The sequence below is a fragment of the Salmo salar genome, chromosome 21 (assembly GCF_965601325.2).
Source record: "Salmo salar chromosome 21, fSalSal1, whole genome shotgun sequence".
NCBI lineage: Eukaryota > Metazoa > Chordata > Actinopteri > Salmoniformes > Salmonidae > Salmo > Salmo salar.
This window is the reverse complement of record NC_138311.1, coordinates 53182501-53210298: the sequence shown is the minus strand read 5'-3', so window position 1 is coordinate 53210298 and position 27798 is coordinate 53182501. Positions and strand designations below refer to the sequence as shown.

General features: G+C 46.5%; 1 protein-coding gene across 1 annotated transcript in view; it reads left to right on the top strand.

Annotated features, from left to right (window-relative positions):
- ints6 (integrator complex subunit 6) overlaps positions 1 to 27798 on the top strand; it is a 50937-nt gene that overhangs the window by 13384 nt on the left and 9755 nt on the right. The window contains exons 5-16 of the mRNA XM_014165662.3: positions 10886 to 11069; positions 14130 to 14255; positions 16127 to 16269; positions 16356 to 16508; positions 18467 to 18599; positions 20397 to 20491; positions 23020 to 23130; positions 23574 to 23789; positions 24957 to 25080; positions 25357 to 25499; positions 25739 to 25940; positions 26104 to 26475. Coding sequence (XP_014021137.3) covers positions 10886 to 11069; positions 14130 to 14255; positions 16127 to 16269; positions 16356 to 16508; positions 18467 to 18599; positions 20397 to 20491; positions 23020 to 23130; positions 23574 to 23789; positions 24957 to 25080; positions 25357 to 25499; positions 25739 to 25940; positions 26104 to 26475 — 2002 coding nt within the window. The remainder of the gene's footprint in view (positions 1 to 10885; positions 11070 to 14129; positions 14256 to 16126; positions 16270 to 16355; positions 16509 to 18466; positions 18600 to 20396; positions 20492 to 23019; positions 23131 to 23573; positions 23790 to 24956; positions 25081 to 25356; positions 25500 to 25738; positions 25941 to 26103; positions 26476 to 27798) is intronic.

The following is a 27798-nucleotide window of genomic DNA, read 5'->3' as shown; positions in this document are numbered from 1 at the left end:
AGGCTTGGCATTGCGCATGGTGATCTTAGGCTCGAGTGCGGCTGCTCGACCATGGAAACCCATTTCATGAAGCTCCCGACAAACAGTTGTTGTGCTGACCTTGCTTCCAGAGGCAGTTTGGAACTCTGGAGTGAGTGTTGCAACTGAGGACAGATTACTTTTACACGCTAGGCACTTCAGTACTCGGCTGTCTCGTTCTGTGCGCTTGTGGCCTACCACTTCGCGGCTGAGCCGTTGTTGCACCTAGACGTTTCCACTTCACAATTACAACACTTACACTTGACAGGAGCAGCTCTAGCAGGGCAAAAATTGGATGAACTGGGCTCTTCAGTAAAGCCATTATACTGCCAATGTTTGTCTATGGCGATAGCATGGCTGTGTGCTCTGTTTTATACACCTGTCAGCAACAGGTGTGGCTGAAATAGCCGACTCCACTAATTTGAAGGGGTGTCCACATACTTTTGGCGGTGTGTACATTTGATCAGCTGAATTGTTGGAACTGAACTGCGTAGCTCCGTTTGCGTAGACTGTGACATCACTGTGGAGAGCCCTTAATGAAAACAGCCACTGAACAGCACACATGCATTTACGGATGAGAAAGTGAACTTGCAATTTCGAAGAAGTTTTCAATGTAGACCATTCATATTAAATATCTAGAGTTTTAATTATTAAAAATTTTTAATGCCTCAATTTATCAAATCAGTTTTCTTGCTCTAACCGTGAGCAGCACTTGTAAAACTCTTTCTCAGAAAACACGCTGTTACATTGGCCACAAGACTCGTAGGCTATTATCAGAGGACTTAGTTTGACAACAACAACAAAAACTGTTGATTATTCTGGCTGTTATTTTTACTGTCCTGCCATGTAAAAATATGACTGATATGGCAGCAGCGATGTCAATGAATAAAGAGAGAAATAATGAGTTGGTGATTTTCTTGGTGAGAGCCCAGTAATAGATCCCAGTCCATTTTAATCAGAGGCTTTTGTTACTTTGTCTCTAAAATCACAATACTTACATTTCTATACAATTATTTACTTTATTTTTAGTATCTTTTTGTTTTTTACCGACGTCTGCTTTTTACCAGATCCGACGATTTTCACATGAACAGTATAACTGATCAAATGTCTGTTCAAATTACATTAACCTTCAGAAAGTATTGTTACAGCCTGAATTTAAAATGGTTTCAATTAAGATTTTTTGTTTGTTTGTTACTGGTCTACACACTACACCATAATGTCAGTGCAATTAAGACATATATTTGTATACACACACACACACACAAGTCAATAAGTATTCAACCCCTTTTGTTATGGCAAGCTTAAATAAGTTCAGGTGTAAACATGTGCTTAACAAGTCGCATGGACTCACTCTGTGTGCAATAATAGTGTTTTAACTTGATTTTTGAATGACTATCTCATCTCTGTACCCCACACAAACAATTATCTGTAAGGTCCCTCAGTCCAGCAATTACAAACACCGATTCCACCAGGGAGTTTTTCCAAAGCCTCGCAAAGACGGGCACCTATTGGTAGATTGAGGGGGGGAATGACATTGAATATCCCTTTGAGCATGTGAAGTTATTAATTACATTTGGACGTTTTATCAATACACCCAGTCACTACAAAGATACAGGCGTCCTTCCTAACTCAGTTGGAGAGGAAGGAAACTGCTCAGGGACTTCACCGTGAGGCCAATTGTGACTTTGAAACTGTTACGGAGTTTAATGGGTGTGATAGGAGAAGACTGAGGATTGATCAACAACACTGTAGTTTCTCCACAAAACTAATCTAAATGACATATTTAAAAGAAGGAAGTCTGTAGAGTACAAATATTCTAAAACATGCATACTGTTTGCAACATGTCCCTAAGGTAATACTTCAAAAAATGTGGCAAAGCAATTAACATGTGTTTAGGACAAAAAGTTATGTTTGGGGCAAATCCAATACAACACATTATTGAGTACCACTCTCCATATTTTCAAGCATAGTGGTGGCTGCATCATGTTATGGGTATTCTTGTAATCACTAAGGACTGGGGAGTTTTTCAGGATAAAATCTTTTACGTAATTGAGCTAAGAACAGGCAAAATCCTAGAGGGAAACCTGGTTCAATTTGCTTTCCACCAGACACTGGGAGATGAATTCACCTTTCTGCAGGACAATAACACAAAACACAATGCGAAATCTAGTTGCTTACCAAGAAGACGGAATGTTCCTGAGTGGTTGAGTTACAGTTTTGTCTTAAATCTGCTTGAAAATGTATAGCAAGACTTAAATGGTTATCTAGCAATGATCAACAACCAAATTGACAGCTTCAATAATTTTTCAAACAATCACGTGCAAACATTGTACAATCCAGGTGTGATAAAGACTCATCGCTGTAATCGCTGAGGGGTGTGAATACTTTTTATGTAAATTCAACATTTCTTAAAACGTTTTCACTTTTCCATTATGGGGTATTTTGTGTAGATGCTGAGAAAATAAATAAATGTAACCCATTTTGAATTCAGGCTGTAACACAATGTGTAATAAGACAAGGGGTATGAATACTTTCTGAAAGCACTGTTATATACAATATGTCCTTATGAATGCATTTATTTTAGGCCAAAAACCCCTGTCATGCATGATTTAATGAAAAGCAGCAAATATACATTGTTTCACATTCTTTAATAACAGACTAATTAACATAAACACGCAATCGAGCCCCACAGTGGACATGATACCCATAAAACCTAGCTGTCAAACACGGAAATGGTTCCAATAATTGTTTTCCCCCGACATTTTTACCATAGTGAATTTTATAACCACTTCAAGGTGTGTTTCATGTAGGCTTTCCCTGGCGTGACGTTTTGATAACCATGTAAATCTTTTTCGGACAAGGTGACTTTTATCAATATATTTGGCTCTATTTACGCTGATTCTAAAATGCTAATTAGCATCAAAGTAGACATCATGTAAGACTACGAATCCCTGCAAGGTCTTGCACGTCATCTCTGGCTGACACATTTGCAATCAGCTAGCTAGCTACTAGCTACCTTGATTCAAAGTGAAAGATTATATTAAACATTTTTCATTTACTGTTCTATATGTTTAACTAATATTTGGCTCATTTATTTGGTCTTGTACAGAATACTATCCTAGTAGCAGTCTGATATTTACTGTGTTCCATGAATACTAGGGCCGTTTTTAGTAAAGAAGCTATATAGCTAGCTAGATGATATTAGCACCATACCTTTTTTATTATACCAGATCTTCTTCTCCTTCAGCCGGTCGATGTCTTTATTTAATCCCGTATTTCTGCCGACTTTATGAACGAGGTGAAATCTCATTCAGAAAGCACTGCTGTATTAAAGCAATTCAGAACTAAACTAACATGTTCTGTTCCAGATTCAAAGTGCCAGATTAACTCGTTGCAGAATGTATTCATAATCATGAATGAAATAAGCATATTTATTTGACAAGAACGCACCTAGTAACCCATCAAACACCAGAACTCCAACAATGACATTTTGTTTTAAAGAAATGTAAACAATGCATACATAACGTATTAACATCTGACTTGAAGTAAAGATTACATTTTTTTTTTTTTATTCATCAATGCCATAAACCTGGGACATCAAAGAGCATCATATGAAATATGATTTACTATCCGAGAGTGCACAGATTCTTCTGCTTCTCCATTGTAGGAATTAGACCAGCACAAATAACACAATGTAAAACCAAGTTCACATCGGAACTAAGAAATTGATATTCCCGAATTGCTAATTGGTTGAACGGGACACCTGTATAACGACAACCAGGTAGCAAGTCGGACATTTCAGAGTTCCGACTAGCGCGTGAACGCGGCATGATTTACAAATGGAGAAACAACTGGATTTATAAGTTAAGCTTAAAATACTAGGTCAACTCCTGCAGAATGAGAAAGACACTTAACAGACTTAAAACAAGGACACCATGTCTATACACAGCTATATCAACACGGGTCCGGGTAGCCGTGTCGTAACACAGCTATATCAACACGGGTCCGGGTAGCCGTGTCGTAACACAGCTATATCAACACGGGTCCGGGTAGCCGTGTCGTAACACAGCTATATCAACACGGGTCCGGGTAGCCGTGTCGTAACACAGCTATATCAACACGGGTCCGGGTAGCCGTGTCGTAACACAGCTATATCAACACGGGTCCGTGTTGTGAGCAGCACATGTACCACTACATTCAGTCTGAACCCCAGAATAAGCAGCAGGAGGAGGACACCATTACACAGGTGGAAAAAATAAAAAATCCCGGTACGCCACAACACTTTTAAACATATTACTGAGTCTAGATGTTATTACGTCAGGAGAAGAACAAGTGAAGGAAGCAGCATAGGGAAAATGGAGGTAGGCTGGGTTTATAGAGATAAGATGGAGAGTTATGAAGTTGAGAGACCACGGGACATGAAAGGCAGTGTGGAATAAGGGGGTGCTAGACTCTGCTACAGGTATGGTTGGCCGTGGAATAAACACACAATGGGTTGCTGGTGTGCTTCTGCACCCGTTGTTGTCGGGGTGCGTCCCTCGACGTCATTCCTTCTGTACGCGGTATTCAAATCGTGGTCATCGTGTGTCTGTGAATCACAACCATTAAAGACGATGAGTGATCACAGCATTGAGTCTTTCACAATACAATGTCAGCATTTCGTTGCCAGGGCGGTGGTTTACACTGTCTACTGTTTGTGAATGACTGAAGAATCTCACCCCAGCTGTTGGTCCATTTTGAGTGTGTGTGGTCACTTAGGCCTGTATATCAACCAGTACTGGGACCATTTTAGACTGTGTGGTCACTTAGGCCTGCACATCAACCAGTACTGCGACCATTTTAGACTCTGTTGGCCGTGGAATAAACACAAAATGGGTTGCTGGTGTGGTCACTTAGGTCTGCACATCAACCAGTACTGGGACCATTGGAGACTTGGGATATTAGCTCTCAAAAAGCTGCTTGAATGTCTTTGGGTTTGCGTAATATAAAGGTTAAAATAAAAATGGAGGAAGTTAACAATCTGTGGCTTAGATTGAATTCAAATTTGACACATATGATAAACTAAAGAATGCAACAAACTATTACACAGGCCAGTACAATAGCATACACATGGAGAAGAACAGTACCAGCCAATACTACTCACCCGACAGACAGGGCAGATGTGGACCAGTGCTGCCTTAGCTACAGTTTTCTCTTCCATAGCTGTTCCCTTCGCAGCCGCCTCCTTGGCATCAGTCAACACTCTCAAGCTGCTGGAAGTTGAACATGGAGCATGCGTTTTATATCCATACCATCAATGGACCCCCCCCCCCCCCCCCCAATTGTGCCCATAATACAGAATGCCTTAAAAGGGTGGACAGCTCCCGAGCCCAGCTTATAACTGATTATAATTCATAGCCTATCGCCGTAATTCATGATGATGATTTATTTAAGTCCGGTTTTTGAGCTGGGCCGGAACAAAACCATTCACACATTCCAACCCGGATGTCTTAGCCGTGTCTGAATCCTGGCTGAGGAAGACCACCAATAACTCTGAAATCTCCATCCCTAACTACAACATTTTCAGACACGATAGAACGGCCAAAGGGGGCGGTGTTGCAATCTACTGCAGAGATTGCCTGCAGAGTTTTGTCCTACTATTCAGGTCTGCACCCAAACAATTTGAACTTCTACTTTTAAAAATCCACCTCTCTAAAAACAAGACTCTCAACGTTGCCGCCTGCTATAGATCACCCTCTGCCCCCAGTTGTGCTCTGGATACCATATGTGAATTGATTGCCCCCCCATCTATCTTCAGAGCTTGTGCTGCTAGGTGACCTAAACTATGACAAACTTAACACCCCGGCCATCCTACAATCTAAGCTTGATGCCCTCAATCTCGCACAAATTATCAATGAACCTACCAGGAACAACCCCAATGCCGTAAACACGGGCACCCTCATATCATCCTAACCAACTTGCCCTCTAAATACACCTCTGCTGTTTTCAACCAAGATCTGAGGGATCATTGCCTGCATCCGTAATGGGTCAGCGGTCAAACGACCTCCACTCATCACTGTCAAACGCTCCCTGAAACACTTCAGCGAGCAGGCCTTTCTAATCGACCTGGCCCGGGTATCCTGGAAGGATATCGACCTCATCCCGTCAGTAGAGGATGCCTGGTTATTTTTTATTTTTTTAAATGCCTTCCTCACCATCTTAAATAAGCATGCCCCATTCAAGAAATTTAGAACCAGGAATAGATATAGCCCTTGGTGCTCTCCAGACCTGACTGCCCTTAACCAACACAAAAACATCCTGTGGCATTCTGCATTAGCATCGAACAACCCCCGTGAAATGCAACTTTTTAGGAAAGTTAGAAACCAATATACACAGGCAGTTAGAAAAGGCAAGGCAAGCTTTTTCAAGCAGAAATTTGCTTCCTGCAACACAAACTCAAAAAAGTTCTGGGACATTGTAAAGTCCATGGAGAATAAGAGCACCTCCTCCCAGCTGCCCACTGCACTGAAGATAGGAAACTCGGTCACCACCGATAAATCCACTATAATTGAGAATTTCAATAAGCATTTTTCTACGGCTGGCCATGCTTTCCACCTGGCCACCCCTACCCCGGTAAACAGCACTGCACCCCCCACAGCAACTCGCCCAAGCCTTCCCCATTTCTCCTTCTCCCAAATCCAGTCAGCTGATGTTCTGAAAGAGCTGCAAAATCTGGACCCCCACAAATCAGCCGGGCTATACAATCTGGACCCTTTCTTTCTAAAAGTATCTGCCGAAATTGTTGCAACCCCGATTACTAGCCTGTTCAACCTCTCGTGTCGTCTGAGATTCCCAAAGATTGGAAAGCAGCTGCGGTCATCCCCCTCTTCAAAGGGGGGGACACTCTTGATCCAAACTGCTACTGACCTATATCTATCCTACCCTGCCTTTCTAAGGTCTTCGAAAGCCAAGTTAACAAACAGATTACCGACCATTTCGAATCCCACCGTACCTTCTCCGCTATGCAATCTGGTTTCAGAGCTGGTCATGGGTGCACCTCAGCCACGCTCAAGGTCCTAAACAATATCTTAACCGCCATCGATAAGAAACAATACTGTGCAGCTGTATTCATTGACCTGGCCAAGGCCTTCGACTCTGTCAATCACCACATCCTCATCGGCAGACTCAATAGTCTTGGTTTCTCAAATGATTGCCTCGACTGGTTCACCAACTACTTCTCCGACAGAGTTCAGTGTGTCAAATCGGATGGCCTGTTGTCCGGGCCTCTGGCAGTCTCTATGGGGGTGCCACAGGGTTCAATTCTTGGGCCGACTCTCTTCTCTGTATATATCAATGATGTCGCTCTTGCTGCTGGTGAGTGTCTGATCCACCTCTACGCAGATGACACCATTCTATATACTTCTGGCCCTTCTTTGGACACTGTGTTAACAACCCTCCAGACGAGCTTCAATGCCATACAACTCTCCTTCCGTGGCCTACAACTGCTCTTAAATACAAGTAAAACTAAATGCATGCTCTTCAACCGATCGCTACCTGCCCGCCCGTCCAGCATCACTACTCCGGACGGTTCTGACTTAGAATATGTGGACAACTACAAATACCTAGGTGTCTGGTTAGACTGTAAACTCTCCTTCCAGACTCACATAAACCATCTCCAATCCAAAGTTCAATCTAGAATTGGCTTCCTATTTCGCAACAAAGCATCCTTCACTCATGCTGCCAAACATACCCTCGTAAAACTGACCATTTTACCGATCCTCGACTTTGGCGATGCCATTTACAAAATAGCCTCTGACACCCTACTCAACAAATTGGATGCAGTCTATCACAGTGCTATCCGTTTTGTCACCAAATCCCCATATACTACCTACCACTGCGACCTGTACGCTCTCGTTGGCTGCCCCTCGCTTCATACTCGTCGCCAAAACCCACTGGCTCCAGGTCATCTACAAGACCCTGCTAGGTAAAGTCCCGCCATATCTCTGCTTGCTGGTCACTATAGCTGCACCCACCCGTAGCACGCGTTCCAGCCCTTATATCTCACTTGTCACCCCCAAAGCCAATTCCTCCTTTGGCCGCCTCTCCTTCCAGTTCTCTGCTGCCAATGACTGGAACGAACTACAAAAATCTCTGAAACTGGAAACACTTATCTCCCTCACTAGCTTTAAGCACCAGCTGTCAGAGCAGCTCACAGATTACTGCACCTGTACATAGCCCAAACGACTACCTCTTACCCTACTGTATTTATTTATTTATTTTGCTCCATTGCACCCCAGTATTTCTACTTTGCACACTCATCTACTGTCAAATCTACCATTCCAGTGTTTTAATTGCTATATTGTATTTACTTCCACACCATGGCCAATGTATTGCTTTTACCTCCCTTATCTCACCTCATTTGCTCACATTGTATATAGACTTATTTTTCTTCTGTATTATTGACTGTATGTTTGTTTTACTCCATGTGTAACTCTGTTGTTATATGTGTCGAACTGCTTTGCTTTATCTTGGCCAGGTCACAATCGTAAATGAGAACTTGACCTCAACTTGCCTACCTGGTTAAATAAAGGTGAAATAAAATAAAAATTCTTCACAGGCTCACCCATTGGTTCTGGAATAAAAATGGTGCCAATAAGGTTTTGTAATTCTACCTCCAAAAACAAACGTGTGAATAACAATTAATTTAAAACCCTTCACGCAGTAAACACACTGTTGACTCGAGAGGGTGCTAATCAGTCCATCTGCTTGAAGTAGACTACCCTCACTTTTCACCCACAGACACAAACATCATCAAGAATGCCTCGCTTCACCAACTAAGTTGGCTAGTTAACTAGCAAGCTAAACTGTTGGGTTTATAAAAGCTAAAGAAAGCTAAATTTGTTTTAACAAATTTCTCATGCATTTAAATGGCTAGACAAATGGATGGCTAATGTAGCTAACGAGCAAGCTAGCTAGCTAGGTAACAATTATTGTATACATTTAAAACTTGTCCAAGCGGGATTGTCAATTTCAACAACAAAAAAAGCCAATTTATTAATTACTAAATTTAGGTAACATTTAGATAGTTAATCCATAGAATCTTACCTTGATTTGTCAGTCTCGTCCATATCATCATGGTCCTGTTGAGTGATGTGAAGCTTGAGACAGGCATTTGTAGTCCTGGGTGATAGCTAAAGTGCCTCATTAGTGTTTTCTTTTGGGGTGCAAATACAGGCAAATATATTGAGAAGTCACCTTGTCCGAGGGAGATTTACACGGTTATCAAAACGTAACGCCAGGGTAAACCTACACGAAACACAGCCCTTTTATATTAACTATTTCTAAAATCCCCTATGGGGAAAAAATGAATGGTAGAAAAACCATTGGAACCATTTCCCAGTTTGACCTCCTAGGTTTTATGGGTATTATGAGTCATACTGTGGTACTCTATAGGCTACAGCTGTTTCCTACCAAAATACAGGGAGGCTCTGTATGCAGGGCAGCGTTGGACCCTCGATGACACATGTTGCGCGACATGAAGTAGTGCAATATGCTGACACTTGTCACGCGTGCATCCACCATCACGTACATGTGGATAATTTTTTTCTTCCATACACACGTGATCATGACACACAGGTTGAAGTATCAAAAGTAACTATGAACTTGGGCACGTCGAACACACAAACATTCATGCCCATTTCTCTAGCTTGCTATTGCTAGCTAATTTGACCTGGGAGATGAACATTGGGTTATTATTCTACCTGAAATCCTTTTTTTTTTTTAATGCTGAATATTTGTAGAATTTGGACCCAGATTCATACCCGGATTGTGTTTTTTTTCTACTCTTGACTATTAACACTGGAAAAGCTGGACGTCTAGCAATCCGTTCTGAGCCAATGGTCTAATAAATACATTTCATATATGCTATTGCAAAACATTATTTGGTTGTTTACTAATGTTTTAGGTAGGCCTACCATTTTTAGAATATGAACCCCCAAAAAAGGTTTTGTGTTAGTCTGTTACTGTAGGTTATATGTAAAGACGACAAAACCACGAAACGCCACAATTCAAATCTTATACACCAAAGAAATTCATTATTTCCTTAAGCCAGGTCTGTGTTTTAGAAAACTTTTTAGAACCTGCTTTTTTTCCCCGAAATCAAAACGTCTTACCTGCATGAAGGACGATTTTGAAAAAGTATTTATTTTTTTGTTTTGTTGTTAATCTCCGGTCCATGCAGTCTCATCACAAGCCAGTTGATAATATTGTCACCCGTCAGAATATTGTCAATTGAATCTTGTCTTTAGGCTGCATCTGTTTTATTATAGGCCTAGGTGTGAAATTAGTTTTGATATACTGTAGTTTAGGTGTAGTTTATATGGCAACCAACTGGTGAAGGAAGTGGGGGGGACACATCCTCCTAAAACTGCTTATAACACACTGCTTATATGCGATATCGAAATTCTAACGACAGCGTGGGTGAAGGATGGGTGAACATGACTTTGAAAATGGTAATTAAAATGTTAAATTCTTATGACTTCAACTGATGTTCTGAGTTACTTTGTTATATATATATATATATATATAACAAAGTATATATATATGATTAATCTACCCTCGTTCATCTGTCAAATACCCACACGGGGTTGTATGCTCCTGAAAACCAATGAGTAGATGTGGAAAGGTGTTTCAAATAGGACCAAGTTCTATTTTAGAGCTTGACTTTGCTGACTTGAGCCAGCGACGTGAGTAAAATGATTTTAATAACATGTACAGGTATGTGGAAAAATATATTTGTCATTCCAAGTGTCCGGTGAGGTTTGCGTGTTATAAACGTCTCTCGATGCTCTTCTTGTGTAATTCAAACGGTTTCTTCCTCCTCCTCCAGCTCCACCTTCCCCTGACCACTCCTCTGCCGGGCAGTGAGCTGACCAAGGAGCCGTTTCGCTGGGACCAGCGTCTGTTCTCCCTGGTGCTGAGGATCCCCGGACACGCCACTGTCGAGCCTGAACCACTAGGGGGGGTCCCACCCGACGACTCGGCCATCACCCCCATGTGTGAGGTCACCGGAGGTGAGGCGCTGTTTGTGTTGTGCGCGTGTGTAGTATGTCACTGCCTCGGTGGCCATGTCAAATCAAAGTTTATTTGTCACATGCACATGATACAGCGGGTGTAAACGACACATTTGAAATGCTTACTTGCAAGCTCTTTCCTCAACAATGGCTTATCAATATACAACAATAAGTAGCTAAGGAGCTGAGCACGTCGGGCGTAGCTGAGCTGAGCTGAGCACGTCGGGCGTAGCTGAGCTGAGCTGAGCACGTCGGGCGTAGCTGAGCTGAGCTGAGCTGAGCACGTCGGGCGTAGCTGAGCTGAGCTGAGCACGTCGGGCGTAGCTGAGCTGAGCTGAGCACGTCGGGCGTAGCTGAGCACGTTAGCATGTGTCCAACACAACACACAAGTACAGTTTGAGCATACAGTGTGTGTTTAAGCCTCAACCTAAGCATAATTCTAGAATTAAGCCAGCAGCCTTTATTGTCTAGAATGAGCCAGCACCTCCTAAGCCTACTGTGACCTACAGCGGTGATGGGCCAATAGCCAGGGGTGGTGTGGGCATGTGAGTTCTGGTGAATAGTGCAGCCTGGTGAATAGGACACAGTGAGTGAAAAGTGCTGATGAAGGTCAAGATTACAAAGTCAGGCTTTCTGCTCAATGCCACATGGGTCAGATGGGCAATGTCTTCAACTGCTGCTACTGGGACTCTACATGCTGCTACTACTGGGACTCTACATACTGCTACTACTGGGACTCTACATACTGCTACTACTACTGGGACTCTACATACTGCTACTACTACTGGGACTCTACATACTGCTACTACTACTGGGACTCTACATACTGCTGCTACTACTGGGACTCTACATACTGCTGCTACTACTGGGACTCTACTACATACTGCTACTACTACTGGGACTCTACATACTGCTACTACTACTGGGACTCTACATACTGCTGCTACTACTGGGACTCTACATACTGCTGCTACTACTGGGACTCTACATGCTGCTACTACTGGGACTCAACATGCTGCTACTACTGGGACTCTACATGCTGCTACTACTGGGACTCTACATGCTGCTACTACTGGGACTCTACATGCTGCTACTACTGGGACTCTACATGCTGCTACTACTGGGACTCTACATGCTGCTACTGGGACTCTACATACTGCTACTACTGGGACTCTACATACTGCTACTACTACTGGGACTCTACATACTGCTACTACTGGGACTCTACATACTGCTACTACTGGGACTCTACATACTGCTACTACTACTGGGACTCTACATACTGCTACTACTACTGGGACTCTACATACTGCTACTACTACTGGGACTCTACATACTGCTGCTACTGGGACTCTACATGCTGCTACTACTGGGACTCTACATGCTGCTACTGGGACTCTACATGCTGCTACTACTGGGACTCTACACGCTGCTGCTACTGGGACTCTACACGCTACTACTACTGGGACTCTACATGCTGCTGCTACTACTGGGACTCTACATGCTGCTGCTACTACTGGGACTCTACATGCTACTACTACTGGGACTCTACACGCTACTACTACTGGGACTCTACACGCTACTACTACTGGGACTCTACAGCGCTGCTACTACTGGGACTCTACATGCTGCTGCTACTGCTGGGACTCTACACGCTACTACTACTGGGACTCTACACGCTGCTACTACTGGGACTCTACATGCTGCTGCTACTGGGACTCTACATGCTGCTACTACTGGGACTCTACATGCTGCTACTACTGGGACTCTACATGCTGCTGCTACTGGGACTCTACATGCTGCTACTACTGGGACTCTACATGCTGCTACTACTGGGACTCTACATGCTGCTGCTACTACTGGGACTCTACAGCGCTGCTACTACTGGGACTCTACACGCTGCTGCTACTGGGACTCTACACGCTGCTGCTACTGGGACTCTACACGCTGCTACTACTGGGACTCTACACGCTGCTACTACTGGGACTCTACACGCTGCTACTACTGGGACTCTACAGCGCTGCTACTACTGGGACTCTACACGCTGCTACTACTGGGACTCTACATGCTGCTGCTACTACTGGGACTCTACATGCTGCTGCTACTACTGGGACTCTACATGCTGCTACTACTGGGACTCTACACGCTGCTACTACTGGGACTCTACATGCTGCTGCTACTACTGGGACTCTACACGCTGCTGCTACTGGGACTCTACACGCTACTACTACTGGGACTCTACACGCTGCTACTACTGGGACTCTACACGCTGCTACTACTGGGACTCTACACGCTGCTGCTACTACTGGGACTCTACACGCTGCTGCTACTACTGGGACTCTACACGCTGCTACTACTACTGGGACTCTACACGCTGCTACTACTACTGGGACTCTACACGCTGCTACTACTACTGGGACTCTACACGCTGCTACTACTACTGGGACTCTACACGCTGCTACTACTACTGGGACTCTACACGCTGCTGCTACTACTGGGACTCTACACGCTGCTGCTACTACTGTGACTCTACACGCTGCTGCTACTACTGGGACTCTACACGCTGCTACTACTACTGGGACTCTACATGCTGCTGCTACTACTGGGACTCTACATGCTGCTACTACTACTGGGACTCTACACGCTGCTACTACTACTGGGACTCTACATGCTGCTGCTACTACTGGGACTCTACATGCTGCTGCTACTACTGTGACTCTACATGCTGCTGCTACTACTGGGACTCTACACGCTGCTACTACTGGGACTCTACACGCTGCTGCTACTACTGGGACTCTACACGCTGCTACTACTACTGGGACTCTACACGCTGCTACTACTACTGGGACTCTACACGCTGCTACTACTACTGGGACTCTACACGCTGCTACTACTACTGGGACTCTACATGCTGCTACTACTGGGACTCTACATGCTGCCCATTACCGCTGATTAGAGACTACACAAAATGTCTCTGGCTATTGAGGGGTGTGTGTGTGTGTGTGTGTCTTGGTGAACAGTGGGTGAGTGTAATCTAATGTAAGAGTGTGTGTCTCCTAGGTCGCTCCTACAGTGTGTTCTCCCAGCGCATGTTGAACCAGTGTCTGGAGTCTCTACTGCAGAAGATCCAGAGTGGAGTGGTCATCAACTTTGAGAAGACGGGCCCGGACCCCCCTCCTGGAGAGGGTGAGAGACAGACTGCTTTAATGTTCCCCTAGCCTCTACCTCCTCCATACCCACGTCCACCTAGCCGCTACCGCCTCCATACCCACGTTCCCCTAGCCTCTACCGCCTCCATACCCACGTCCCCCTAGCCTCTACCGCCTCCATACCCACGTCCCCCTAGCCTCTACCGCCTCCATACCCACGTCCCCCTAGCCTCTACCGCCTCCATACCCACGTCCCCCTAGCCTCTACCGCCTCCATACCCACGTCCCCCTAGCCTCTACCGCCTCCATACCCACGTCCCCCTAGCCTCTACCGCCTCCATACCCACGTTCCCCTAGTCTCTACCGCCTCCATACCCACGTCCACCTAGCCTCTACCGCCTCCATACCCACGTCCCCCTAGCCTCTACCGCCTCCATACCCACGTCCCCCTAGCCTCTACCGCCTCCATACCCACGTCCCCCTAGCCTCTACCGCCTCCATACCCACGTCCCCCTAGCCTCTACCGCCTCCATACCCACGTTCCCCTAGCCTCTACCGCCTCCCTACACACGTTCTCCTAGACCAGGGGATGGCAAACTTTTTGGCTCGATGCCACATCATGATTTTTAAATTAAACGGTGGACGCATTTTTTAGGGGACCAATTGTTTGTTAAAATCAATTTACGGGGGCCTCCCGAGTGGTGCAACGCTCTGAGGCACTGCATCACAGTGCTAGAGGCATCACTACAGACCCGGGTTCGAACCCAGGCTGTGTCGCAGCTGGCAGTGACTGGGAGACCCATGAGGCGGCACACAATTGGCCCAGCGTCGTCCGGGTTAGGGGAGGGTTTGGCCCAGCGTCGTCCGGGTTAGGGGAGGGTTTGGCCCAGCGTCGTCCGGGTTAGGGGAGGGTTTGGCCCAGCGTCGTCCGGGTTAGGGGAGGGTTTGGCCCAGCGTCGTCCGGGTTAGGGGAGGGTTTGGCCCAGCGCCGTCCGGGTTAGGGGAGGGTTTGGCCCAGCGTCGTCCGGGTTAGGGGAGGGTTTGGCCCAGCGTCGTCCGGGTTAGGGGAGGGTTTGGCCCAGCGTCGTCCGGGTTAGGGGAGGGTTTGGCCCAGCGTCGTCCGGGTTAGGGGAGGGTTTGGCCCAGCGCCGTCCGGGTTAGGGGAGGGTTTGGCCCAGCGTCGTCCGGGTTAGGGGAGGGTTTGGCCCAGCGTCGTCCGGGTTAGGGGAGGGTTTGGCCCAGCGTCGTCCGGGTTAGGGGAGGGTTTGGCCCAGCGCCGTCCGGGTTAGGGGAGGGTTTGGCCCAGCGCCGTCCGGGTTAGGGGAGGGTTTGGCCCAGCGCCGTCCGGGTTAGGGGAGGGTTTGGCCCAGCGCCGTCCGGGTTAGGGGAGGGTTTGGCCCAGCGCCGTCCGGGTTAGGGGAGGGTTTGGCCCAGCGCCGTCCGGGTTAGGGGAGGGTTTGGCCCAGCGCCGTCCGGGTTAGGGGAGGGTTTGGCCCAGCGCCGTCCGGGTTAGGGGTGGGTTTGGCAGGCCGAGATTTCTTTGTCCAGTCGCGCTCTTGCAACTCCTGTGGCGGGCCGGGTGCTGTGCACGCTGACACGGTCACCAGGTGTACAATGTTTCCTCTGACACATTGGTGCGGCTGGCTTCCGGGTTAAGTGGACATTGTGTCAAGAAGCAGTGCGGCTTGGTTGGGTTGTGTTTCGGAGGACGCACGGCTCTCGACCTGCACCTCTCCCGAGTCCGTACGGGAGTTGAAGCGATGGGACTAGACTATATAATTATATATATATATTTTTTTTTTGTAACTGTCTCGTGGGCCGGATTGAAGTGCCCGGTGGGCCGGATGTGCCCCCACCCCCTTCCTCTAGCCCCTCCCTCTATTTTCACACATTATTTTGTCTGTCCAGATGAGATCCTGAAGCCCGGCCCCCAGTCCTGGCACTGCTGCCACAAGCTGATCTACGTACGACCCAACCCCAAGACTGGTGTGCCCATCGGACACTGGCCCATTCCTGAAGGCTTCTGGCCCGACACTAACTCCCCTACACTGGTAAGAGATTGTCTCTTTCTGACACGGGTGGCTCGTGTCTGTGCATGCTGGTAGTGTTTTTCTCTGATGTTCCTGTCCTCTCCCAGCCCCCTCGCTCGGCCCACCCCCACGTGCGTTTCTCCTGCCTGGACTCGGAGCCCATGGTGATTGACAAGGTTCCCTTTGACAAATATGAGCTGGAGCCTTCACCTCTCACACAGTACATCCTGGAGAGGAAGTCCCCTCACACCTGCTGGCAGGTACACAATGTGATACCCCTACACACCCACAACATAACACAGTACTACACTACACTACACACACAGTACTACACTACACGCACAGTACTACACTACACTACACGCACAGTACTACACTACACTACACGCACAGTACTACACTAAACTACACGCACAGTACTACACTACACACACAGTACTACACTACACTACACACCCAGTACTACACTACACTACACAGTACTACACTACACTACACACCCACAACATAACACAGTACTACACTACACTACACAGTACTACACTACACTACACACCCACAACATACACAGTACTACACTACACACACAGTACTACACTACACACACAGTACTACACTACACACACAGTACTACACTACACTACACACACAGTACTACACTACACTACACACCCAGTACTACACTACACTACACAGTACTACACTACACTACACACCCACAACATAACACAGTACTACACTACACTACACAGTACTACACTACACTACACAGTACTACACTACACTACACACCCACAACATACACAGTACTACACTACACACACAGTACTACACTACACACACAGTACTACACTACACACACAGTACTACACTACACACCCACAACATAACACAGTACTACACTAAACTACACACACACAGTACTACACTACACTACACTCACAGTACTACACTACACACACAGTACTACACTACACACACACACAGTACTCCACACACACACTACACGCACAGTACTACACTAAACTACACGCACAGTACTACACTAAACTACACACACAGTACTACACTAAACTACACACACAGCACTACACTACACACACAGTACTACACCAAACTACACACACAGTACTACACTACCCTACACACCCACAACATAACACAGTACTACACTAAACTACACACACAGTACTACACTACCTTACACACCCACAACATAACACAGTACTACACTAAACTACATACACAGTACTACACTACACTACACACCCACAATATAACACAGTACTACACTAAACTACACACACAGTACTACACTACACACCCACAATATAACACAGTACTACACTAAACTACACACACAGTACTACACTAAACTACACACACAGTACTACACTACACACACAGTACTACACTACACACACAGTACTACACTACACTACACACACAGTACTACACTACACTACACACACAGTACTACACTACACTACACACACAGTACTACACTACACACACAGTACGACACTACACACACAGTACGACACTACACACACAGTACGACACTACACACACAGTACGACACTACACACACAGTACGACACTACACACACAGTACGACACTACACACACAGCACGACACTACACACACAGTACTACACTACACTACACACCCAGTACTACACTACACTACACCCACAGCACTACACTACACACACAGCACTACACTACACACACAGCACTACACACACAGTACTACACACACAGTACTACACTACACACACAGTACTACACTACACACACAGCACTACACTACACACACAGCACTACACTACACACACAGCACTACACTACACACACAGCACTACACTACACACACACAGCACTACACTACACACACACAGCACTACACTACACACACAGTACTACACTACACACACACAGCACTACACTACACACACACACAGCACTACACTACACACACACACAGCACTACACTACACACACACAGTACTACACTACACACACACAGTACTACACTACACACACACAGTACTACACTACACACACAGCACTACACTACACACACAGTACTACACTACACTACACACCCAGTACTACACTACACACAGTAATAGACAACCCAACGCCAATACAACACAAGGTGGACTTGTTTGTTTGCTCTCTCACTCAGTTCCCCTCTCCCTCCCTCATCCTCTAGGTGTTTGTAAGTAACAGTGCCAAGTACAGTGACCTGGGCCAGCCCTTTGGCTACCTGAAAGCCAGCACGGCTCTCAACTGTGTCAACCTCTTCGTCATGCCCTACAACTACCCTGTTGTGCTGCCTCTACTGGGTAAGCCCTGGGCCCTGTCCTAATACGCTAACTACCCTGTTGTGCTGCCTCTACTGGGTAAGCCCTGGGCCCTGTCCTAATACGCTAACTACCCTGTTGTGCTGCCTCTACTGGGTAAGCCCTGGGCCCTGTCCTAATACGCTAACTACCCTGTTGTGCTGCCTCTACTGGGTAAGACCTGGGCCCTGTCCTAATTCGCTAACTACCCTGTTGTCCTGCCTCTACTGGGTAAGCCCTGGGCCTCGTCCTAATTCGCTAACTACCCTGTTGTCCTGCCTCTACTGGGTAAGCCCTGGGCCTCGTCCTAATGCTCTAACTACGTGGTTCTGCTGCCTCTGATCTACTTGGTAAGACCCTTCCAAATTCTTTAGAGAAGAGTTCTCCAACGCTCTTCCCGGAGAGATGCTGTCCTGTTGATTTTTTTATTTATTTTTTTACTCCAACCCTAATCTAGAGCACCTGATTCTAATAAATATCTGGTTGATAAAGATGGATCAGTTGGGATTGGAGTGAAAAACCTACAGGCGGGTGTATCTCCAGGAACAGGGTTGGAGAGCCCAGGGCCCAGTTTCCCGATAGCGATGGAACTTAAGGTTACGACGGTTTTAACGATGCATCGTTCCGTCAACAGCCGACGATGTAACGTGCATTTTCCCAAAACGCAACGCACAAGAGTGCGGACGCTAAGTGCATCGTTGAGGCATTTGTGTCGATACTGATAGGATTGAAAGGAAGGCAACGCTGCTCCTTGGATTCGCTTTCTCCGTTCAAATCTGACCTTAACATCAGTCCACGATACAGACGACGGATCAGCTCCTCGAGAGAGATTGTTACCTATTGCTGAAAATATTGAGGCGGCGGCTTCTAATGCTCTATAATAATGCATTGAATCAAGATTTGGCACATTATTACGCACGTTTTTTACACATGAAATGTATTGAGGCAAACATTTCTGACCGTAGCCTAACAATTGGCTAAATAAAACTTAATTTAATGAACATGAAATTGATTTCAATGTGATTTTAAATATAGTTCTATGTAGGCTATACCGTATATGTTTTTAACGCAGTCATCTCAGTTTTTCATTTTAATAATCTTTGTAACAATTTGCCAAAAACGTTAACTTTTGTATTTTTATTGAACTTCGTTCTGAAGTTATCGATGGTCACAGAGAGACCGATAAACATCTTTTGTCCGTTTCTAGGAGATCTCATTCATATAAAGTGACGCGGAAGGGCAACAAAAAAAAAAACATCTAACAACGCACTTAGCTGTTCTCCGAGTGGTCTGAGGCAATCAGTAAATAACGAGTGTTTTCAAGTGCAACTTTATTAACAATGGTTTTGGGTAAACAGCTCAGAGATTTAACGATGCTACTACAAAGGTTCTCACAATGAACTTTAGCCTTTTAGATGGTTAAGAGAAACTGGGCCCTGCCCTTGTGTCTAGAAAGGCATCCCTGTCCCCATGAGCCCTAATGTAGTGCACCATGTTGCTCCACCAAGCCAGCAGAGGGCAGTAGTGGTTATGATACAATATACTTTTATTTACATGGAAATTCATTTTGTGAAGCCAGCATACACTTTTTATATTTTTTTATTTCACCTTTATTTAACCAGGTTAGGCTAGTTGAGAACAAGTTCTCATTTACAACTGCGACCTGGCCAAGATAAAGCAAAGCAAATACTCTGTAAATACATTCAATATGGAAAACATCTGGTAATATGATAATTAATGTTTCTGACCATAGTGGTCACACTCTACCTCTCCTTAAAACCTGCTCTGTATGTGTTGCAGATGACTTGATCCGGGTGCACAAGTTCAAGCCCACCATTAAATGGCGTCAGTCATTTGAGAACTACCTGAAGACCATGCCTCCCTATTACATCGGGGTAAGTCGACGGCTGAATGTCAAACCAGCGCCTCGGGCCCTCCCAGTTGCGTGATCACGTTCAACCTACGCCATATGCACAAGTCTCCCAAAGCTGAGGGAGTGAAAATGATAGATGGTGTCGGGGCTAATTCAGAGGTTCCCAAACAAGGTCACGAGAGAATTTTGAAAAAATTCGGAGGAAAAATATAAATATATATATATATATACTACCGTTCAAAGGTTTTGGGGTCACTTAGAAATGTACTCGTTTTTTAAAGAAAAGCAAACATTTTTGTCCATTAAAATAACATAAAATTGATCAGAAATACAGTGTAGACATTGTTAATGTTGTAAATGACTATTGTAGCTGGAAACGGCAGATTTTTTATGGAATTTCTATATAGGCGTACAGAGGCCCATTATCAGCAACCATCACTCCTGTGTTCCAATGGCACGTTGTGTTAGCTAATCCAAGTTTATCATTTAAAAGTCTAATTGATCATTAGAAAACCCTTTTGCAATTATGTTAGCACAGTTGAAATCTGTTGTCTGCTTAAAGAAGCAATAAAACTGGCCTTCTTTAGACTAGTTGAGTATCTGGACCATCAGCATTTGTGGGTTCGATTACAGGCTCAAAATGGCCAGAAACAAAGAACTTTCTTCTGAAACTCGTCAGTCTATTCTTGTTCTGAGAAATGAAGGCAATTCCATGCGAGAAATTGCCAAGAAACTGAAGATCTCGTACAAAGCTGTGTACTACTCCCTTCACAGAACAGCGCAAACTGTCTCTAACCAGAATAGAAAGAGTGGGAGGCCCCGGTGCACCACTGAGCAAGAGGACAAGTACATTAATATCTAGTTTCAGAAACGGACGCCTCACAAGTCCTCAACTGGCAGCTTCATTAAATAGTACCCGCAAAACACCAGTCTCAACATCAACAGTGAAGAGGCGACTCCGGGAGGCTGGCCTTCTAGACAGAGTTCCTCTGTCCAGTGTCTGTGTTCTTTTGCCCATCTTAATCTTTTCTTTTTATTGGCCAGTCTGAGATATGGCTTTTTCTTTGCAACTCTGCCTAGAAGGCCAGCAACCCGGAGTCGCCTCTTCACTGTTGACGTTGAGACTGGTGTTTTGCGGGTACTATTTAATGAAGCTGCCAGTTGAGGACTTGTGAGGCGTCTGTTTCTCAAACTAGACACTCTAATGTACTTGTCCTCTTGCTCAGTTGTGCCTCCCACTCCTCTTTCTATTCTGGTTAGTTTGCGCTGTTCTGTGAAGGGAGTAGTACACAGCGTTGTACGAGATCTTCAGTTTCTTGGCAATTTCTCGCATGGAATTGCCTTCATTTCTCAGAACAAGAATAGACTGACGAGATTCAGAAGAAAGTTGTTTGTTTCTGGCCATTTTGAGCCTGTAATCGAACCCGCAAATTCTGATGCTCCAGATTCTCAACTAGTGTAAAGAAGGCCAGTTTTATTGCTTCTTTAATCAGGACAACAGTTTTCAGCTGTGCTAACATAATTTCAAAAAGGTTTTCTAATGATCAATTAGCTTTTTAAAATGATAAACTTGGATTAGCTAACACAACGTGCCATTGGAACACAGGAGTGATGGTTGCTGATAATGGGCCTCTGTACACTTATGTAGATATTCCATAAAAAAATCAGTTGCTTCCAGCTACAATAGTCATTTACAACATTAACAATGTCTACACTGTATTTCTGATCAATTTGATATTTTATTGAAAAAAAACAGTGCTTTTTCAAAAATAAGAACATTTCTAAGTGACCCCAAACTTGAACGGTAGTGTTATCCACCGCTAGGAGCTAACGTGGCTGATGCAGTGGAGTTATATCCACCGCTAGGCGCTAACGTGGCTGTAGCAGTGGAGTTATATCCACCGCTAGGCGCTAACGTGGCTGATGCAGTGGAGTTATATCCACCGCTAGGAGCTAACGTGGCTGATGCAGTGGAGTTATATCCACCGCTAGGAGCTAACGTGGCTGATGCAGTGGAGTTATATCCACCGCTAGGCGCTAACGTGGCTGATGCAGTGGAGTTATATCCACCGCTAGGCGCTAACGTGGCTGATGCAGTGGAGTTATATCCACCGCTAGGCGCTAACGTGGCTGATGCAGTGGAGTTATATCCACCGCTAGGCGCTAACGTGGCTGATGCAGTGGAGTTATATCCACCGCTAGGCGCTAACGTGGCTGATGCAGTGGAGTTATATCCACCGCTAGGCGCTAACGTGGCTGATGCAGTGGAGTTATATCCACCGCTAGGCGCTAACGTGGCTGATGCAGTGGAGTTATATCCACCGCTAGGCGCTAACGTGGCTGATGCAGTGGAGTTATATCCACCGCTAGGCGCTAACGTGGCTGATGCAGTGGAGTTATATCCACCGCTAGGCGCTAACGTGGCTGATGCAGTGGAGTTATATCCACCGCTAGGCGCTAACGTGACTGTAGCAGTGGAGTTATGTGACATCGTTATGTATTTTGGTTGCAATGTGTGGTCTTGATGATGCCTTCTCTACTCTTATGCAGTCCCTCCGGAAGGCGCTAAGGATCATGGGAGCTCCTAACCTCCTGGCTGATAACATGGAGTATGGTCTGAGTTACAGTGTGGTGTCCTACCTCAAGAAGCTCAGCCAGCAGGTAGTCTGTGTGTCTGTGCGTCTCTGCCCCGTCTGTGCGTCTCTGTCCCGTATGTGCGTCTCTGTCCCGTATGTGCGTCTCTGTCCCGTATGTGCGTCTCTGTCCCGTCTGTCCTTCTCTGTCCCGTCTGTCCGTCTCTGTCGCGTCTGTGCGTCTCTGTCGCGTCTGTGCGTCTCTGTCGCGTCTGTGCGTCTCTGTCCCGTATGTGCGTCTCTGTCCCGTCTGTCCTTCGCTGTCCCGTCTGTGCGTCTCTGTCCCGTCTGTGCGTCTCTGTCCCGTCTGTGCGTCTCTGTCCCGTCTGTGCGTCTCTGTCCCGTCTGTGCGTCTCTGTCCGTGTGTCCCGTGTGTGTGTGTGTGTGTGTGTGTGTGTGTGTTGTTGGTGAGTGCATACTGTCTTGGTTTCCATTCACCCTTCCATAACCATCCATGCATCTTCTCCTCAGACCAAGATAGAATACGAGCGGCTGATAGCATCTGTAGCCAAGAAGGTGGTAACGGAGGGTGGCATCAAGGTGCGTGACCGCGGTGGGGACATCTCCCTGGCCCAGCGCAGAGACTTCACTCAGCTTCTGGCCAGCATCACAGGAGAGACGGCCGCCCTGCCCTTGGAGCTCAACTCTAAAGAGTTCTCTGGCTTTCAGCTGGCTCCTCTCAACAAGGTCAGCCAGCACTGAACAGCCCTTAGCTGTGACGCTTGAGGATGAAGAAGTCATGTTATCTCTAGAGGTGTTCACATGGAGATCAGCCATGATTCTCTGTATAGTATAAAGTGGATCAGATGTATACGTTACTATTATATATTTCTATGTGTACGCGTAATCATGTTGCACTGTACACCGGTACCAAGGTAGTACGACAGCACCAAATCGTTATGATACCAACATTTTAGAAAACCATAGTACCGTTTCATATGATACTACCCCCCCCTGACTTACCATAGTACCGTTTCATATGATACTACCCCCCCTAACTTACCGTAGTACCGTTTCATATGATACTACCCCCCTAACTTACCGTAGTACCGTTTCATATGATACTACCCCCCCCTGACTTACCATAGTACCGTTTCATATGATACTACCCCCCCGACTTACCGTAGTACCGTTTCATATGATACTACCACCCCCTAACTTACCGTAGTACCGTTTCATATGATACTACCCCCCCGACTTACCGTAGTACCGTTTCATATGATACCGCCCCCCCAACGTACCATAGTACCGTTTCATATGATACTACCCCCCCTGACTTACCGTAGTACCGTTTCATATGATACTACCCCCCCTGACTTACCGTAGTACCGTTTCATATGATACTACCCCCCCTGACTTACCGTAGTACCGTTTCATATGATACTACCCCCCCTAACTTACCGTAGTACCGTTTCATATGATACTACCCCCCCTAACTTACCGTAGTACCGTTTCATATGATACTACCCCCCCTGACTTACCGTAGTACCGTTTCATATGATACTACCCCCCCTGACTTACCGTAGTACCGTTTCATATGATACTACCCCCCCTGACTTACCGTAGTACCGTTTCATATGATACTACCCCCCCTGACTTACCGTAGTACCGTTTCATATGATACTACCCCCCCTAACTTACCGTAGTACCGTTTCATATGATACTACCCCCCTGACTTACCGTAGTACCGTTTCATATGATACTGACCCCCCCCCTAACTTACCGTAGTACCGTTTCATATGATACTACCCCCCCTAACTTACCGTAGTACCGTTTCATATGATACTACCCCATTGTGTTGCTTTTCTGATCTACTGTGACAATACTAGCTCTTCCTCGCTGTTCCCTGTGTAGAGTCTGAAACCTCAGGGTTTCCGGAACGCCTACGACATTCCCAGAATGCACCTCCTGGATCAGCTGAGCCGCATGAGGAGGAACCTGCTCAGCACCACCTGTCTGCTCCGAGGACAGGACACAGGTGTGTGTGTGTGTGTGTGTGTGTGTGTGTGTGTGTGTGTGTGTGTGTGTGTGTGTGTGTGTGTGTGTGTGTGTGTGTGTGTGTGTGTGTGTGTGTGTGTGTGTGTGTGTGTGTGTGTGTGTGTGTGTGTGTGTGTGTGTGTGTGTGTGTGTGCGATTCAGTTCCAGAATGAACTGTAATTTGTGTTGAATTATTCTCGCTACCAGTTTTTTGGTGAAGGACGAGACTAAGACTGAATTTGAGCCCAAGTCTTCATGTGTCCTCCTGTCTGTCCAGACCAGCTCCACAGTGTGCCCATCGCCCAGATGGGGAACTACCAGGACTTCCTCAAGGCCCTTCCCCAACCCCTCAGAGACGCAGACCCTGAACAGCCCAAACGCCTGCACACCTTCGGAAACCCCTTCAAACTGGACAAAAAGGTAGGACCTGTCTGTCTACAGAAATCACTCTCACTACCATTCTCTTCCACTTAGGAGTGTCTGAAATCAGCTGGTCAAAACCTCACAAACTCTCTTTATTTGTTTTGAAAACATCCCTAATTGATTGCTGTTATGAGTCGACACATTTCTGGACAAATGTGAATTTGTTTGCTGTAACAATGCACAGTGAAGTTATATAGTACGTTTGTTCATCCTGTCTTCTATTGCTGTTTCTCTAGGGGATGATGATTGACGAGGCCGATGAGTTTGTGACGGGTCCCCAGAACAAGGGCAAGCGTCCGGGGAGTGACACCAACATGCACGGGATCGGGGGTGGGGGTCCTAAGAGACGGCGGTGCATGTCCCCTCTACTGCGCCCCGGCAGAGCCTATTCGCCCCCCGTCAGCCCTGCAGCCAGCCCCTTCAGACCCCCCCTCACTGGTGAGACACTCACTCACACAAGCTCTGTGCCATTGTTTTCAGTGCACCTGTGTGTTAAAACACACATATTTGAAGTGCTGAGTCTGTCAAAGAAAGTGACTGTATTTTAGTTCCATACATGTTAGTTATGACTGTGTGTGTCCCCCCCCCCCCCCCCTCACAGAGAACGACCAGAGTGAGTCAGACTCAGAGGCTGTGTTTGGGAACCTCTACAACCCAGAGACGTGTGAGACCGGGATAACGGTCCAACCAGGAGAGATCCTCTCTGGACCCCTTCTAGACGTCCCCGGCCCAGGGAACCGCGTGGAGGACGATGCTGATGGGGACATCGAGGAGGAGAACGGGCTTCCCAGGGAGGTGGAGCTCTCAGAGGGCAGTGAGGATGGAGGAGAGACGGGGGGTGTGGTGGAGGAGCAGCGCCCGGCCCGGTACCCCTCCCCCGGGGAGCTAAAGAAGGTGATGAACAGCGAGTGTCTGGAGGTCAACACCGAACTACGAGCCCTCATCACCAAGGAGATACGGAAACCCGGGAGACGTACGTAACCAGGGGCCGCCACTCCCACACTCTGCCACGGCAACCAGAGAAAGTTGCCTCACTTTTCCCCAACGACTTAATTTAAATGTAATTGTTGTTTTATGGTGAAGCAATTGGTCCAGATGTTTCCAGAGACTGGCTGTGTAATCTGTGGCCTGTATGTCTGGAGACTGGCTGTGTAATCTGTGGCCTGTATGTTAGAGACTGGCTGTGTAATCTGTGGCCTGTATGTCTGGAGACTGGCTGTGTAATCTGTGGCCTGTATGTTAGAGACTGGCTGTGTAATCTGTGGCCTGTATGTTAGAGACTGGCTGTGTAATCTGTGGCCTGTATGTCCAGAGACTGGCTGTGTGATCTGTGGCCTGTATGTTAGAGACTGACTGTGTAATCTGTGGCCTGTATGTCCAGAGACTGGCTGTGTAATCTGTGGCCTGTATGTCCAGAGACTGGCTGTGTAATCTGTGGCCTGTATGTCCAGAGACTGGCTGTGTAATCTGTGGCCTGTATGTTAGAGACTGGCTGTGTAATCTGTGGCCTGTATGTCTGGAGACTGGCTGTGTAATCTGTGGCCTGTACGTTAGAGACTGGCTGTGTAATCTGTGGCCTGTATGTCTAGAGACTGGCTGTGTAATCTGTGGCCTGTATGTTAGAGACTGGCTGTGTAATCTGTGGCCTGTATGTTAGAGACTGGCTGTGTAATCTGTGGCCTGTATGTCCAGAGACTGGCTGTGTAATCTGTGGCCTGTATGTTAGAGACTGGCTGTGTAATCTGTGGCCTGTATGTTAGAGACTGGCTGTGTAATCTGTGGCCTGTATGTTAGAGACTGGCTGTGTAATCTGTGGCCTGTATGTCCAGAGACTGGCTGTGTAATCTGTGGCCTGTATGTCTGGAGCAGTACTCCAACCCTGGTCCTCCAGTCCCCCCCAACAGTACACATGTTTATTGTAACCCAGGACAAGCACATCTGATTCAACATTTCAACCAATCATCAAGCCTTCAATGAGCTGAATGAGGCTTGTTTGTTTAGGGCTACAACGAAACATTGTTCTGTTGAGGGGACTGGAGGACCAGGGTTGGATTGGGGACTGGAGGACCAGGGTTGGTTTGGGGACTGGAGGACCAGGGTTGGTTTGGGGACTGGAGGACCAGGGTTGGATTGGGGACTGGAGGACCAGGGTTGGATTGGAGACTGGAGGACCAGGGTTGGTTTGGGGACTGGAGGACCAGGGTTGGATTGGGGACTGGAGGACCAGGGTTGGTTTGGGGACTGGAGGACCAGGGTTGGATTGGGGACTGGAGGACCAGGGTTGGATTGGGGACTG